Source organism: Tachypleus tridentatus, chromosome 8, assembly GCF_004210375.1.
Source record: "Tachypleus tridentatus isolate NWPU-2018 chromosome 8, ASM421037v1, whole genome shotgun sequence".
In the NCBI taxonomy this organism is placed as follows: Eukaryota; Metazoa; Arthropoda; class Merostomata; order Xiphosura; family Limulidae; genus Tachypleus; species Tachypleus tridentatus.
Window position 1 is genome coordinate 78,544,670 of NC_134832.1, and position 18,961 is coordinate 78,563,630.

General features: G+C 33.9%; 1 protein-coding gene across 7 annotated transcripts in view; it reads left to right on the plus strand.

Annotated features, from left to right (window-relative positions):
* The window catches only part of LOC143222750 (ral GTPase-activating protein subunit alpha-1), a 191,441-nt gene that overhangs the window by 68,074 nt on the left and 104,406 nt on the right, over positions 1 to 18,961 (plus strand). For all 7 annotated transcript variants that reach the window (XM_076449694.1, XM_076449687.1, XM_076449691.1 and 4 more), the window contains exon 13: positions 4,361 to 4,434. In XM_076449694.1, coding sequence (XP_076305809.1) covers positions 4,361 to 4,434 — 74 coding nt within the window. The remainder of the gene's footprint in view (positions 1 to 4,360; positions 4,435 to 18,961) is intronic.

The following is an 18,961-nucleotide window of genomic DNA, read 5'->3' on the forward strand; positions in this document are numbered from 1 at the left end:
AATTAACAAAAACTGCACTAATTAAAAAGATCCCAGGGTACATGCTATAATGTGGGATATAAAATGTACCGTAGGTTTTGGAGGTAACTGCAGAATTAGGACCCACATTGTGGTAGGGATACACCATCTATCAGTCTTAACCTCCATTCACCAGTCTCAGGTAAAGAAATAAGATAAAGGAGTTGCAATAGATAAATAAATAGAAATTTGGAGAGCAAGATGTATACTTAAGATCACAATGTCCCACATCTGTATCACCCTTTACTGCCTGCAGACACTTGTGAAAAGATGACTGTTTTCCAAAGTTAGGAAGAAAAAATAATTGAGAAATAAAATAAGAATAAGAAAAATAAGGCACTACCATTTTTTTAAAATTTATATAGTGGTCCAACTGCTCTGACACAAATATGGGATGTAAGATCCATGGTTATATAATTCCAATCCTGAGCAGAGTGGAACTTCAGTAGTCTAATTTAAGCCATGGCAACAGTTACAACAGATTATTTAACATTTTACCCACAGTGCATGTTTTAAGTTCCAGGTGAAGAACATGTCTGTTGTGGATGTAGTGTAGTTCCCATACTAGGTTGCTAATTTATGTTAGTGCTCCCATAATCTATGCAGACAAATTCTGTATAGATAATGTCCTTTCTGCCCCTTCCACCTTATATGTGTGGGATTATAGCTGTAGTATGGGTAGAGGTAAGTATGTTTTGGAGTTAACATTAACACCTTCTTTAACATTCTCCTACCCTTCCTTGTCACTTAAAAAGAGCTGGTATTTATACACAGAATGGGTCAGTCTTGAAAAAGTTCTTATTTCAATGAGGTGTTTATATTAGGTTGAGGAATAATTTGTGAGCGTTTTTAAATAATTTCATTCAAGCATCACATGCAAGACTATACAATACTTCAATGCATGAACACATTACACCCAAAACATTTATTATGATACTTTATTTCATGTAATACCTAGGTATATAGTATGCATTGTTGTAAACGAAATTACAAGAAATTAAATGCGAAAAGCAGATGGTGTCGAAAACGCTCGATTTTGTCCACTTGACATTCCATTTAATGAGATGAAAATGAAAGCAAAAATTAAAGACATATGAAAATCAAACACACCATCTGTTAGAGCAAAACAATATCTACCAAATGACATGAAATATTTTGCGAAAGCGTTTCATTTACGAATATATTTTTTTAACTTGAAAAAACGCTCACGAATTATTCCTCAACCCAATATATGATACCAGGATAAAAGGTAGATTCATATAGAAAACTTTACACAATTCTGCAGGACTGATTCCTGATTGACAAGAAAGAACTGAATGCCCTGAATGTGGTCCTTTGTGCAATGGTACATATCAGAGACACTTAACATTTGATAATTTATTATTTTTCACAACCTTGATTTTTTTGAAGATCATGTTCAGAGATGTAAGAATATATGGTAAAGGCTGATTAGAATATTTCAATGGGATTCATAAATTATTTCAAAATTGTATGGATATATATGCACATAGTAACACACCTGAATTGAAGTTTTTTTTTCTTCAAGTAAACAACGTATGGTCAGAGGATACTTTAAACAATTATAAGTCAAAAAGTAGGTTGAACACCATCCTGATTTTTTTTGTAGATCATATTCAGATATGTAAGAATATATGGTAAAAATCTGAAAAGGCTGTATAACTGGTGACATGGTCAAACTGTGGCCTGAAGTAGGGCTATTTTTAGTTAAATCATAAAACGTTGCATGCAACTACATTTTTTTACAGGAGATCTAATAGACTTTTAATTACAACAATTGCTGTTTTATCAACTGATATATTATAGGAAATTAGAAAACAAAATTCAGCTTTGTATCATTTTAAGTCTTATAGCTATAGCTTATTAAATAAACCAATGTTGTTTACGATTTTGGGTTTCCCGGTGATTTTACAGCCTCACTATACAAATCCTAAGAGAGATAAACTTTGTTTGAGACCATTTTTGAATTCTGTGAGATTAATTCAGTCAATGTAGCAAATTTCAGCCTTCTACCGCCATTACTCATGCAGCTTTAATCAGCCAAAATTGCTCGAAAATGAATTTGCCAAAAATAACAAAAAGTTAATTAAATTTTACAGGGCTGTAAATCAGAAACTATTAGAGATATTGATCTAATCTTTGGCAGTTTTTCATTATATGAGTAGATGAGTACGTGAATTTTTTCAAGGCATTCTGAGGAGTCACCTGGAAAATTTTCCAAAATCTGGATGATTTGACATGGAATGACCCAAATTAGATTACGTGAAATAATAAAAATAATTTGTAATGATGTACATTTGCTAACTGCTTGGGTATAAAGTAATTAATTAGTGCAATGTGAACTGTACATTCTCCAAGTGATTTACAACTTATCGTGGTGCAACTGTTAATTAGGCATGGTTAAAAGGCCAATAAAACAAAAAGTACAAGTATAAATAGATATATACTGTTATGAATTTAAAGCTACTTAGGATAAACAAATGTTATTTCATGTTACTATTTGAATTCATTCTAGAAATTAAAAAAAATGGCAATGTAGATTTATTTAGAATTGGTTTTTGGTGATTGCAGAGTTGATCAAATTGACCAACCTTGTATAGAGTTGAAGAAACGATCAGCTAAAATGTAAAGTTTTACTTAAAAAATGTTTGAACTTTATTTTGGAGGTTGTGTAGATTCCACAACTGGAATTGGAGGTTTTAAGTTGAAGAAAAATACTTTTCATCTAAACTTGGAAATCATTTTATACTCTGATTAGTATGTAGAAATACTGTATAGATGAATTCACAGTCATATTTTTAATAAAAATGCTTCATTAATAAACCTGATTTTTTTGTATGCAAAATACTTGTAATGTTAAGTGCATTCTGACAAATTTTGTGAAAATACAAAAAGTATTAAAAGTTAAAGAATGGAAACTGTAATGAGAAGGAAATGATTACGAGGTCAGTTAATATGAATTACTTTGTAGTAAAGTTGTTTAATTAAATTTTAATTGTAATTGTAATTCAGTGACATGTGCTGAAAGAAGTTTAAAAAGTGCATTGTTGTTAGTGTTAATAACCATCCCATGATCATTAGATATTAGCTTTGTTTTATCATTCTTCAAAAGCCCAACTTCCATCCTGATATATTGCTTACCCTTAATATATTTGAGAAAAAACCTTACTGTTAATTTTACATTTCTGATCAGTTTTGTTTTATATACTTTTTAATTCCTTAATTTTCCATTTGATGAACTCTTTTGATCTTCCATATTCCTGTAAGTCTTCCATTATTGCTGTCAGTTTAAACTTTTTGTAGTTGTAATGCTCTTTGTTCTATTCTTTTATGCTTTATCAGCCAATCTAGTTTTCTACTTTCATCCACCTTTTTTTTTTCTTTCGGAAATGTGTCTATTTTGGATATTTAAGAATTTATTTTGAAAATTTTGTACATTTGATCAGTATATCTTCAACTAATTCAGTAGTCCAATTTACAGCTGATAATTCTCATCTCTTCTCTTCTCTTCATAATATGCTTTTTTGAAACTTTAACCCAAATCTCATTTTTTCTTATCTCCATATGCAACAAAAGTAAAATTTAATTTAGAAATGGTCATTTGCACCTTGATGTTCTCTAGTCTTCACCTTCTCAACTATTTAAAAGTAAACCATCCATTCTAAGTAGCTCCTTTTGTCCCATTGAACTGATCCTGCAAGTACAACCAACCAACCTGTTTGTCTATAAATATTAACTTAAAACCTAGCATTGAGCCTAAGTGACCTGCTTATAATTTCATCCCCAATATTAAGTCTTGGCAGTATCCTTACAAGATTAAGTTATAATGGTTTTTTTCATTAAATGTATTTATTAATGCCTTGAGCATAACAGTATGTTTTTCTGTTCTACTCTCCCCTTTGTCATTGACCTCTATCTGTGCTGCAAATACTGCATCACTTTTAGTACTCTTTTTTTGTATCACTTACCCTGTTGGTTATATATTCCACTTTTCACCCCTGGGAAGCATAATATAATTATTTACAACACAGACTATCTTATGTGTTGTACTTGTGAATCTTTTATAAAAATAAAATTCTTATATTTTCCATTCCTATTTCTATTTGTCCCTTTTGATATCCATCCCTCTTCTAGTTTATCTGCATGAGTTAAAAGTAATCTGCTACTTAATATAACCTGCTTACAACTTCATTAATACTAGCATCATTAAAACAGTTTCAAATATCATTTTGATAAATTCTATAATGAATGAGTACTTTGTCATGAGTGAGTAGTTTAAAATTTTTGGAAGAAGTTGTGAAAGGTCAATTGTAATATCTTTCAGGTAGACATGTGTAAAAGAGTGCTGAACATATATCGTTATATGGTAATGAACTTAAGTATGGAAAGAAAAACGTGGTAAGTAAAGGCTACAGAGTATAATAATATTGGTTATTAATTTTTTTTCTATTCATTTTTTTAATTACCATTTTCTATGTTTGTCTATGAAGTGTTTACATCCTAACACTAAAGTTATGTATTAGAATTATAAAGTTAAATGTAACATAAAGAAAATAATCTTTTTGGGAAATAATGTTAGTCTTCCCACAATAGTGTTTAATCCTTTTATAAACAAATTTTCAGTTTATATAAGGGAATTATCTGTCAAATTTTAATGTAAATTGAAAAGGTTAAAAGTGAAACTTGTTTTTGTAACATAGAGAGAAAAGATTAATCATATTTTTAGTGAAACTTCTTGTGTGATTTGTGAAATAATCCAAGTAATTGAAACTAACTTAGAAAATGAAAGGTTATTATGATGTTGAAAAATGTGTATTAAACTAAGATTTCACACAGGTAACAAAAATCCTAGAAATTTTTAAACACATTTTTCTTTGTGAGGAAGCTGAAAATCAGTGGTTTATCAGGATGTCTTTGAAAAGTCCTATTACTAGATGTTATTTCTTGGACAATAATTTGCTTTTAAGGGACACTTAGGATTGTAAATACAGTATTGTAATGTATGTTATTTTTAGTATCATGTCGTTTCCTTTTGTTATTAATTTTTTTCCAGATCTAAAAGGAATAAATTTCTTCAAAAAACTATTTCAAAATTTTAATTTTAATCATCACATCCCATGATGTCTTACACATGTGACAGCACTTTTAATGGTGAATGAAATTATTTAGAACATTTATCATTTTAAATTTGTATGAATTTGTCATACAAGAAAACCTACAAACTGAACAGCAGCCACTCTAAGTGGATTCCTGTACATCTAGGATCTGAACATTCAACCTCATGTTTGCCATGTGTGGTGACCCATGAAGGGGAGGACAGGATCATAGTGATTGAGTGGTGTCTGTAGCATTGCAACATACCACTTTGGCCTTTAATTCCTGTAGATGGATGGCTTATGGGTGACTCCCATAGGTTCAGTCAACTGGTTTTGTTGAGCTGGGGTCAACTGGTATTCTGAACCTTGTGTCTAATACTGGTGTTTGCTTATGAAACCCTGCATTGCTAAAATATCGTCCTTTGGCTTTGTAGTGTTTCCCCTTGTAGGACTCCATGTTGGATGAGGTCAACAGATATAGAATCATTTTCTTTACAGATTCCCCAAATCCAGATAAAAATAAAACATTAAAAAGACAGTTAATTGGGAAGCAACCACATACGAAGGCCTCTGTTTCACAGTCATTACCTAAATTAGTTCCTGAACCTCATTTTAACATTCTTCATTCTTTGATTTGGAATCATTAGGGTAAATGTCTTCCTTTTTCATTCAGAAGGGATCAGAGGGGCTTGCTGGTTCCTCTAAGGCAGTGAAGAATTTTGCATTCTGGAGACATTTTGGTAGAAATATCTACACCAACACATAATGGACTCCTCCTGAAGTCAGAGGCCCTTGGGGACATGTCTATTGAGGTTACTCCCATTGCTGCTTTAAATTCCTCACAAGGAGCTATTGTTTAGAGGGATTTGAAGAACGTCCATGTTTGAAGTCTTGGAAAGATTAATCATCTCTTTCCTTTCGAGCTGTTCGTATATGACTAATTACCATTTTACATTGGTGTAACTTAGGCTTACTCTTCATTGGTTTGGTAGTCCATCAGTCAGGCCTGAAAAAGTCACTATGAGATGCTGCTGCATCTCTATTCTGCCTCTCTTTCTCTTCTTTTGGTTGTTTTTAACTGGTTCTGACAGGAGAATGTTTTTCCTGATATGTGGCAGAAGGCTATCATTCTACCTTTCTCAAAGCTTGGGAAGGATTCCAAGATTCTTTATAATCATCCTTTTGCTTTAATTAGCTTACTCTGTAATGTTTTGCACAGGATGGGTAATGCTTTTGTTGTTTGTTTCATTGAAGCGTTCCTCAAGAGAGAATATTTTGTTTCTGTCTTCCTTGATCTATGATAATACATGGAGATTTGACATATAGAATGTTTGGCCATTTACTCATTTTTAGAAATAACTTTTTACTTGACAGGCAATTCCAAATTTGTGTGGATTTGATCCTTTCTAGTTATTTTCACATGAACTTGGAGACCCTCAAGGTTGTGTGTTAAATGTCACCCTTTATGGTATCAATATCAATGCTATCACTAAATGTTTCCCTTCTATTCCATATTTTTTCTCTATTGTTGAGCATGAGGTTCATTGAGTAACAGTTTCTGACTGCTTTCCCTTGCTAGTTACAGAGGATTACAACAAACTGTTTCACCTTCACTTTTTCTAAAACTATTTACAATCATTTTTGCTCTGAGCATGAGACTGAAGGGATGGTGTTATTCTTGTAGTTCCTAACAAAAGTTCTTGGGACTTGTTTTTTATCCCCCTCGGTTTGGATTCCTGTATGTGGTGAGGGGACCTCTCAGGGAAGGTTCTGTTCTTTCAGGTTACCTCCTCTGGGATCTAAACATCCGCCCACGTGTTTGCCGTGCGTGGTGACCCATGATGGGGAGGAGAGGATCCTGGTGGTTGAGGGGTTCAACTGTAGCACACCACTTTGGCCTTGAATTCCTGTAGATGGGCAGCCTTAAGGTGGCCCCCTTGGGTCAATCGACTGGTCCACTTCGGCTAGAGTCAACTAAGTACCAGTGTTGTGGACATTGTATCTGATGCTGGTGTTTGGGTATAATGCTCACAAAACCCTGGCATCACTGCAGTGTCCTTGCTTGACATTGTAGTGCATCCCCTTATAGGGCTCCATGGTGGGTGGGGTCAGTGGGCACTGAAATTTTCTTTTTTTCCTATGGAACCTCGTAATAGAAATTTAAATAAAATAGTGAAAAAACAGTCAATAGGTAAATGACCACGTCTTGAAGATTGATTAGCAATCTTCAACATTTGTAGCACCAGTTGTACCTCATTTTCTTATCTTACATTCTCTTTCAGAGAAACCTTTAGGGCAAATGGCCTCTTTTTTTTTTATACGGAAGGGACTGGAGGGACTTGCTGGCTCTCCAAAGTCAGTAAGGAAGCTTCGATCTGGGGACATATTGGTTGAAACATCCACATTCCAACACAGTGGATTCCTCTTGAATTCAAAGGCAATCGGGGATATACCTATTGAGGTTACACTTCATGCTACTTTGAATTCATCATGAGGAGTTATTGTTGAGAGGGATTTGTAGAACATCCCAAAGCCAGAGATTCTTGCTGGTTTCTCCACTCAAGGAGTTTGTGCAGCGAGGCGCATCTCCACTCGCAAAGATGGAGTTACACTTCCAACAAATATCTTCATTTTGACATTTACGTCACCACATGCACCTGCTACAATCAAGGCAGGTTATCTTAATTGCACGGTATGGCCATACATTCCAAACCCTCTCCAATGTTTCCAGTGTCAGAGGTTCAGTCACTCAAAAACGTCATGTTGTGGTTCCCTGACATGTGCTCGTTCTGGTGGCAAGGACCACGATGCTTATGAGTGTGAAACGGACCCACATTGTGTCAATTGCAATGGCTCTCACCCATCCTACTTTTGTTCTTGCCCTAAATGGTTGGAGGTAAAAGAGGTGCAGCATTTGAAAATGACTCATAACATTACATATCCTGAGGCTTGAAAATTGCTGTCCACCACTTTATCTTGGATGTGAGCTGCTGCACTTCGTTCCACAACTTCAATGGAAGTGCAGACAGACCTCTCTGTGCCTCCAAGAGAATTGTTCACAAAACAAATGAAAAGCCTTTTGACCTCCATGGTTAAAAAAGTTGATGAATCAACTTCTACACCCATCTCTATTCCTCTCACACATTCCAACAAACCCCAAGATCTACATCCTTTGGTTCCAGGTACAGGCATTTCTTTGGATACATCTTTTTTCTCACCCAAGATGCAAAACAGTCAATTGTTTGCATCCTCAGTCACTGGAATCCCCTTCCAACAACAAAGATCTGCCCAAAACGACCCAGGGTAGGATTCATGGAGGTTGATAGACCTGCCTTAAATAAGGACAGTAAAGAAAAAAGACGTGGTTGTAAACAGAAGGGTTCTCCAGCCAATTCGCCAACACGTCATTAAAAATGGCCACCTTGGTACAATGGAACTGCCGAGGTTTACGATCTTATCTGGATGACATCAAAACACTGATTGCTTCATACCATACTATATGTCTTTCCTTACAGGAAACATTTCTGAAACCTGCCGATACAGTCACCTTTCGGCAGTTTTTTTCTGTACAGAAATGACAGGCTGTGTGATGGACGAGTACATGGAGGGGTGGCACTGTTGGCTGATTAACATGTGCCCACCCTGTTTTTGTCACTCAACACACCCTTGGAGGCTGTAGCCATCCATGTTTCCTTGGATCATACCATCACTGTTTGTTCTCTCTATCTGTCACCTGGAGAGATATTTGATCAATCAGGCCTTGATACTTTCATTGAACAGTCCGTCTCCCTTTTTTATCCTGGGGGACTTTAATTGACATCATCTTCTCTGGGGAAGTGCTGTTATTGATAGGAGGGGGTCGCTCTGTAGAGTGTATGCTCTCTGATTACAACCTTTCTCTTTTCAGTACTGGTTTTTCTACTTATTTTCATGCACCTAGGCAGTCATTTACTGCTATTGATCTCTCAATTTGCTCCACTTCATTATTCTCCCATTTTTCATGGACATCACAAGGCAGTGATCATTTTCCTATACTTTTGAAGAGACTTGCCAGTTGCTGAATGTATTCTTAAAACCTTGACACATTTTTTACTATATCCTTGTCTGTGGTGGAATCCTGCCTGCCACATGGCACAGAAGGCTTAAAATGGGTCTGAGATACTTTCTGTAGAGATCCAATGCTTTCAAACTACATCACTTTTCAGTAGGCCCATGCACATGCTAGTTGGTTAATACGTCAAAGCTAGAAGGAATCATAGATTAAGTTCAAAACTGGTATATATTCTACCACCAGTTCCAAAGTCATATGGGACAGGGTTCGAAAGGTCAGTGAGCACTACACTTCTTTCCCCCTCTCGATCTTACTCTCTGATGGCCAAGAAGTAGCTGGTATCTGGAGCTCCCCGATACTATAGGTGAAAGCTTTTGCCCACTATCTAGCACTTCTGCTTGTTCCTTTACCTTCTTGGCCATCAAGGCTCGGACAGAGAGATCACCTCTTTCATTTCCAACTGATTGTCTGTATGACTATAATTGTTCCTTTACACTGGTGGAACTGAAACTGGTGCTTCATCAGTCTGGCAGTACATTGGTTGGACCAGATGATGTACACTATGACATGCTGCACTATCTCTCTCCTGCTTCTCTTGATATTCTTCTAATTATTTTTAACTGGATCTGGCAGGAGAATGTTTTTCTTGATGCTTGGTGCTGGGCTGTTGTCCTACCTTTCTCTAAACCTGGAAAAGATCCCAAGATTCCTTCCAACTGCTGTCCAGTTGCTTTGACGGACAATCTGCCATTGCTCCTTTTGACCTTCGCATCCAGACACAGTTAGTTGGATGAATTGGGTCTGCCCTTGGATAACATTGCAGTATCCACTGGTCAGCCCATTCCACCATGGCTTATTACAGTCCCCAAATTTGACCTATCTTTAAGTCATCTGAGAAGAGCAGATATTCCTGATTGGAAGTATCGTCTTTTATTTACTGAACATCTTTCGAACACTCTTTCCATTCCAATTTATACGGATGGTTCGAAATCAGGTGACTCTGTGGACTCTGCCATGGTTTGTTGTGTGCAGAATCCCCTCTACAGCTTCTGTGTTCTCTGCTGAACTGTATTCCATTTCTCTTACCCTGGATCATATTGAAGCTAAGCAGTACTCCAACTGCACTATTTATACTGACTCGCTTAGTTCTCTACTGGCCCTGGAATTGCTTCACATTGGTTCACATCCTGTTCTCATTGATATTGAAAACCAACTGGTCCATTTCTCATTAACATCTACTTCTATCCAGTTTTTGTGGATACCAGGCCACATTGGTATTCATGGGTATAGGCTTGCAGAGATGGTAGCTAAATCTATCTGCTGTAGCACTATCACCGCAGTGTCTATTCTAAACATGGACTATGGTCCTGTATTCAAGGCTCAGCTCAGTGCCAGCTGACAGTTGATTTGTAGTGAGCAACGTGAAAAAAGCTTTTGTAAATAAAACCCTATATTGGACTTTGGCCATCTTGCTTCCGTAAGGATAGGAAAGAGGAAGTTGTACTAACTAGACTATGCATTGGTCACAGTTTTTTATCTGAAACTGATGCACCAGTGTGTAGTCTATGTAACACTCAAATCACTATGAGCCACATTTTACTTTATTGCCATCATTACGACTCTCAACAAGGACACCATTTTAAACATGTTCTGTCCCAAGGTTTGTCCATAACATTAGACAGTGTTATTGGTGACGGTGACACTGTCCACCTTGATAAAGTTTTTAGTTTTTTAAAGGTTATTATTCTTTTTAATGTCATTTAAGTATTTTATATTTATTCATTAAACCTTTTTTATTGTGGTTCCATTTTAAGAATCACAATCTCTTGTTCGATTTAAAATTAGAAAATGTCCATAACATTAAATAACTTGACACCAGGACTGGAAAGGCCATCTTCAGGTGACTAATGCTGCTGTTTGAACTACCTGTTAGTCATCCTGGCAAGTTATTATTACAATTTTGCTGCATGTCTTTTAAAACGTTTATTACTTTTCCTGGCAGGTTATGATAATTACCATTATGCTACAGAAAATCCTTTACAACTTCTCTTGCTGTGGTTTCACTCTTAACATTGTAGACTAGATGTCAACATTTATGCTATTAAATGCTGTTTTGTTTTACCTTCATCTCTTTTTATGGATTTTACTACATTTACTTTATTTTTACCTTTTTACTGGATGTTTAGCACAGATAGCCTAGTTGCTTTGTGCCATAAAACATTAAATCAACCAACCAATCAACCTAATTTTTTACCATAAACTTACTTTCATTTCTCCTATTGAGCAGCTTTGTGTCAAGTGTACAAGGACACTGACCGTCCTCTGTATTCTTTTTTCCACCTCATGGAGAATAGATCAATGTTCTGTGCTCAAGATCTATCATGTCCCCATAGGATCCAAACTGGAACATGGGTCTATGGTTTGTGGTTCTGTGAGGCCCTCTGCATCAAAAATAAGATGCTGGATACTGATTATTATCTGAGGCTTTGACTCTGCACAACTTTTAGCACCTCAGTAGTCCAAAGTCTTTACATTAAGTCACACACATATCTCCTCTTCACCTCAGCTGTTTGCACATTTCTGTACAATATGTTACCAAGCATCTATTTATACCACAGTATAATCAACGCAGTATGGATCAACAGTTGATCCATTCTGCCATGACTTGTTATCATTCCCACATTTGACATTTCCATCAGTCTCCTGAGGAGAATGATTACTCTTGATTGGAAGTTCCATCTTCTCTTTGCTAGTCATCTTTCAAATCATTCTTCTTTTCCTGTTTTCACAGATGGTTCTGAATCATATGACTTGGTGGTCTTTGCCATGGTTTGTTGTGGCTTGATAGTTTCTTACAGGATCCCCTTTACAGTTTCTGTGCTCACTGCCAAGTTGTATGCCATTTCTCTTGCCTTAGATCATGTAAAAGCTAAGGAGCTCATTGACTATACTATTTGTACCAACTCTCTTAGCTGGTAACCCTGGAGTCACTTAGCATTAGTTCTTATCCTGTTCTCATTAATATTAAAAACATTACTGGCCCATTTTTTTTTATTATCTGTCTAGTTTCTCTGCATACGTGGCCATTTTGGTAATCATGGGAACAAGCTTGCTTACACAGGAGCTTAGTTCATGCGTGCCATTTTTCCGCTGAAACGCGGATTTCCGTGGTTTTCAAACGGCCAACGATCACCCACGAGATTTGTGTAAATTCGAGGAGAAAATATGAGCGATTTGGGGGCCGGGTAGGTGGTTTTTGAGGAGAAATCGTATTTTTTCAATGTTTATTGCAGAAAAAAAAATCTGACCGCCATCTTGGAGGTAGTCTCGTTTCGTTTCATTGCAAGTCTCGTGGTCTGGTATCGTGTGCATACCAGACGATAAAATATTCTCTACACTCCAAAGAAACAACAGCGATTGAAATGTTTAAAAGGAAAGATGTTCGTTTTGATCCTGTAGACAAGAGAATGTGTAAGGACATTAGATCAGCAGCTTCAAAGTATATCTCAAAGCTGAGGGAGAATCTGAAGAAAAGGGCAGAAAGGCTTGAGGCCTATGGTTCTGTGGAATCTGGCCCAGCCACCTTGGCTAAAGAAAAAGTCCAAAAAAGCCGCAGAAGGCATAGAGAGCTGCCCATTCAGAGAAGGAGAGAAAAAAAGCTCGGAAGAGAGCACTGGAAACCCTTGTCTCGAAAAAGAGGAAAGTAGCCAAGATTGATTAAAGGAAATTAAGTGATTTGAAATTTGACTGTAATTTATGCAGCAGAGCAGAAGTTGATATCAGTGACTGAAAAACATTTTATTATTATCTGCAGCATACAGTGCCTGTGGTTTATTTTAAAGCATATCATTCATTTTATTTTGAAGCAATGTCAAAGCTTTCCTTGATTTGCTGTTTCAGTTTGTATTGTGAGAGAATGAAAAATATACTGATATTGAGGTACCAGTAATGTACTGACAAGATTGTATAGATGAACAAATTTTACTGTAGGTAGTCATGTAGAGTAATTTTAAGTAATTTGAAATTTTAATGGAATACATGCAGCAGAGCAGTAGTTGTTGATGTCAGTGACTGTACAAAATTTAATTTCTGAGGCATATCACTGATATCAGTAGTTTAATATTGAACCATATCAGTAGTTGAATTTTTAAGCAATGTCATAGCTTTCCTTCATATGCTGTTTTAGTTTGTATTGTCAATTTGTGAAAGAATGGAAAATTCACTGACATTAAGGTACCAGTAGTATAATGACAAGATTGCATAGATAAACAATTTGAACTGTAGATAGTCATGATTAGTCAAAAGAGTAATTTTATGTGATTTGAAAATTGTATGGAATATATGCAGCAGAGAAGTAGTTATTGGCAATGACTGTAAAACATTTAATTGGCAGCATGCCAGTAGTTGATGATGTTATTGATGACAAAAAGGATAATAATGAAATTATTTGTATTTGAAATATTTACTGAATTATTTTGGCTGTATTAACTCATATTACTAATATATTTTGATTTAGAAAAAAATTAAACTGAATAAATAGCAAATAAACAATCTTAAATTTCATTTATTTACTTTTTATTTTATTTGTTAATTTTAGATATTTTGATATATCTTCTAAAAAATGAATGCAAATTAAAAGAATAAATCATTCTGCTAAAAACTGTAAATGAAAGTTATAGTTTTTATTAGTTTGATTTAGTCTTTTAATTTCCTTTTGTTATTTTATATGATATATATTGTGTACTTTTCCAACATTGCAATGTCAAAAAACATAAAGAAATTATGTCCCAGATTGCACCAAATCACACCAAATAGCATCCATTTTTTTAAAATTTCCCAGGGGGCATGCCCCGGACCCCTAGCCAGGCGCTGCTGTGGCTCCAGCTATATACCTTTTCCTCTTTTTTTCATAAATGTCATTGGCATGCCTGTTAGTTCATCTGCTTTGGAGCAAATTGCAGCCATGCGTGCCCCATGTATAGACTATGGTTCTGTGTTCAAAGCTCATCTTCATGTCAATTGGCAGTTCATTTGGATTGAGCAACATCATTACAAGTTTATTCAGCTTAAACCTTCTGTTGTTCGTTAGCTGTCTTGTTTCTTTTTATAAGGATCAAAAGAAACAAGTTGTCCTTGCTTGAATATTCTCTGGTCATTGTTTTTTAAATCATTTTCTTTTATTTGGGATTGGTCCACCAGTGTGTGTAGCCTTTATGAATCTAAAGTTATAATAGTCGGTGTTTTACTATTGTGCTGTTGTTGCAACTATGAGTGGTAGCACCATTTTTGACATGCTGACATGTACCGTCTACATGTTTACTTATGATGTTGGATGATGTTGTCATTGGTGATGGTGACACCACCCGACTTGATTGTGTTCAATTTTTATGAGCCATAGGTTTTTATTACTTTAAGTTTTTACCAGTTTTTGGAAATTGTTTAGTTTCTAACTTGTTTTGTTTTTAGTCTTTCTAGTATTTTACTTCATTATCTTTTACTGGTTGTTTGGCATTGATAACTCCATAGCTTTCCACCAGTAAATCCCATACAGCCAACTAACTGAACACCAAGTTGAGTATTAAAGGTTTTTTTTCCCCCCAGAAAGTGTCTAATTATTTTAAAAGATCTGTGTGAGGTGGAACTGCAGCAGTAAACTAAGAAAATGTTTAAAAATAATGGAATGCAGTTTTGTGGGAAAACCATGAGATACACTCTTGTTAATTAGCACAACAATATAAGCATGTCTTTAGTAACAGTAAGTGTAAATTTTTGTCTTGTAGACCTGTTGGAGTTTTTACTTCTGGGCAAACTTTAAAAGAAACAAAATGCAAGCATCTGTCAGTTAGGAAAAGTTGAATTAATGTCAGGTGACTCTAAATGATGAAGAATTTGTTTATGCTTTATTCATCAACACATAGCCATTAGAAAAAAATTCTTAATGACTTGTTTCATTTTTTTCTTTGAATAAGTTTTTTTTGTCAGTATCTCAGGTGTTACTGTTATTGTTAGAATGTACAGCTGTTACATTACTTTTAGATAAATATATTCAAACATTAGTTATTTAATTGTAGTGAAGCTACAGTTACAGTTGTTAACTGTAATGTTACAGTCATTATATTAGGTTCTTGAAGATGACAGTTTGGTACTGTAATATACTGTGCAAAAATTTTAAACCTGACTTTTATGATGGGAAGTTTCAAATACTTATGGTGTTTTGTAAAAGAATATATTTTGAGGTGATCTTTTGTCCTTTTTTTTACTTGGTTTATGAAGTTGTGTTGAAACACTAAAGTATGTATTATACTTGCTTTTTGATTGAGCTGTGATCAATATAATGAACAATTGTTTGTAAAGGCTGTGAATGTGTTCTTCATTTATTAATAATTTAAGATTATAAAGAAGTGTAAGTGTAGCAAATAGCTGAGTTAACAAAAATTAAAATCCAGAGTTTTTGTTACTTGGTTATCATTTATTACTGCAAATATTTTCTTTGCTTTTTGTCATTTTCACATGTAGGACTATTTAATTATCTAAAACTAAAATAGTTTTATATAGATAAAAGTCATAGCTTCTCATTCTAATACAAGTGAAATTGACTTTTTTGATTAATTTTTTGCATAGAAGTAATGGTAAATTCTTGTACAAATAATTTTTATAGCAATTACTATGTTATAAAATAAGAATATTTTTCATTCTTAAGGTTCTAGGTTGTCCTGAATTCAAATTTTGTTTATCATAACATTTACACCTTTTTAAGATTTTTTTTAACATATCTTATAGCATGATATACAAACATAGTTTTGAGTTTCTTTGGCTAGAATTTTAGTATTCAAATAGAACTAGAAACTGTTTCGTGTAGACTGTGTTAAAGAACCATGTTGTTATGCGTACCTAATTTTATGAATATAAAAGTATATCTTGTAAACACAGCGTGGGAAATTTTTTCACCAAAAAGAATGGTACTGATGTATAATCTTGTAATTAATAAGAAAAGTTGAAATGTGAGACTATGAAAAGTTCAAAGGAATTTGTCACACCCCCATAAATGTAGTGTGAATGAACCTCTTTGTTATAAATATTTCATATTTTCTTGAATATCAAATATAAATATGCCTCTACGTGGTTAAAGAAAATATCTTATTCACACTATTCACAACTTGGGAATTTTGTACAATACTAGATTGCTTCCTATGTAATTTTTTTTAGGACATCTATGGTTTGCTGTATTTTTATTATTGTTTTGCCTCGTATTTAAACTACATATGGTTAGATTTGTGTTTTTTTCATATAATTGTTATTTAGATTTATTTCACATAAGGTAATAACATTTTTAGATAGAAATAACTTTAAAGTAAAAGAAAAACCAATTTAATAAGAGTAACATCTTTCAGAACAGAATTAAATTTGTCAACCTGTTAACACCATACTTATCAATAAAGAAATGTCTCTTTTCCCCTGCACTTCATAAATTTTTTCAAACAAAAAACCTTAAAAGAATGTTTATCAACCAGTTTTCAGAAGAAAAAAACATTTCTCTCTTGATTACTTGTTTGTCCATTATAGTTGGCAATATATTCATAGGAATTTTAATTACTGCAAAATACCAGTACTGTATATACATACATATAAATATGATTTCAACTTTCAAGGTTCCCAAGAACTTACAACTTCATTGGTTTAAGAAATTGTCAAATCATTCACTTCAAATAATTAATTATAGAAAACTTCACTATTACAATAACCTTAAAATTCTGTGTTGTTGAAACAATACCTTAACTCTATCATGTCTGTAAGCTTAGTCTTTCTTTCACATGTTAAAAGAAAAACAATTATTCAGAACTGAAATTTATTTAATATAAAAGTTTTATACATTTAATATTATACATTTAAACAATTATTACTTTGGTTGGTTTCAGCATTCTCTAAATGAAATAATTTGCATTTGTCAATTTCCTCACCTTTTTCAGCATAGTATGGCACATATAGCTCCATGGAAGAAAGTAAGAATAGTTTTGAAAGAAGTGGCACAAAGTTTACTATGTAACTTGAAAAAATTATTGCCTAATCAACTTTTACCTCAGTTGTTGTGGTACAAAGTAATTGCTTACATCTCAGCTTCAAGAAGTTATAGTCTTGTGCATTTGTGATGTTTATTATAACATGATGAGAGCCTTTTTTTTGTTCTTTTTAACTGTATAAACAAATATAATTTTTAGTTCAGTAGATAGCTGTGTGTAGATAAGACAAAAGTGAGAAAAACTTAGCTTGTTCTTACATTGCTCGAAGAAAAGATATTTCTGAACAACTTTTTTAGGTTATGATGCTGCTTTGTGATAGGAAGGAAATGTTTTTCATGGAACAAGATAAAGTTGCTTTATTTAAATAATTTTGCACCCAACAAAACCAAAAGTTTTGTTTTGCTAACAAGGCTATTGTATTAGGCCTTGTTAACATTAAGTTTAAATAACTGCCTTGAATGAGTAAAGAAAATCACCAAACTTATTATGAGAAAGGCTGCTACAAAATAAACATAACCATGAGAAAACAAAAAAAAGTCAATAAATAAAATCTACAGCAAATGAGCATTTTAATACCAGGTGTCCTGGTGTGGATTCAAAAAAAGTGAGTTCTTTTGGAAAGTATTGAGTTATTTTGCTTAGAAAAAAAAAAGAAGACATTTGGCACTGTGTTTTGAGGTTTAATATGCTAGACCAGATTTGTGATTGAACCCAAGACTGTGAAAGCCAAATGGAAAAGCTAGCTTGTAAAATGATTTTCCAATGAAATGTGTGTGCAGTGTTCTAGTTATGGGGGGTTTAAATGTAGCAGTTAAGCTGATCTGAGGGTCTAGGTCAAGTGAAGGAAAAACTTGTTCAGATATATTCCAATTGATTTCACATACCAGCTGTATCAAAAATTTATCAGTTGATTACTGCATTGATAGTAACACAAAAAGAAATGTCACAATAGTATTGTTATTTTCAGAAATGGGGATTGGAATTATGTAAAATAAATTATTATTTTTGATATTTTGTGAAACTAGCAGCACAGTAAAGCCCAAAGATGCAGTGTTGAAGTTGAAATAGGTGCACAACATGTTACAATGATTTCAGTGGCAATTTTCAAATTAGAAATTCCATATCTGCAACAAAGAATGTATACAAGAAGGATGGTGTGAAGTTCTGTATGTTATAATTCATACTGATTTCACCATGTCATATTTTCATTAATATTTACTTTTTACATTTTAAATGTTGTGCTGAGCTTCATTCATTGAGATCAGTCAAAATAAAATGTAAATCACTGGTTTCTGGAATGACCTCCCTGTTGAACATCATATTTTCAGTACTAAAAGATGCTGAGGCTCACTCTTGCCAGGAATTATGTTGTTTTTTGAAAAAGAAATCACAGTGAAATCATTTAAAAATTTCAAATCTGTAAATTCATAGAAATATCCCATATAAATGTAAGATATTTACATTATCTCTAGAAATTTCTGAAGTTTCAGCTTATTTCAAGCAATATTTGATTCACAGTGCAGTAAAACAAACCATGCAACAAATGAGTTGACACACTCAGGTTTGGTAGATTTAATTTATTTGAAGTATAATTCTAAGATGTAAAATTTATCTTCTGTGCCTTTTTGTCTTTTGTTTAAACTCACTGTGTACAGATTTATACTTGTTTGAATAATGTTAAGGTGCTATGTTGTTGATACTAAGTTGTTACTATTATTATATTTAAGGTAGAATTTTATGATGTGGTGCTTTTTTTTCCA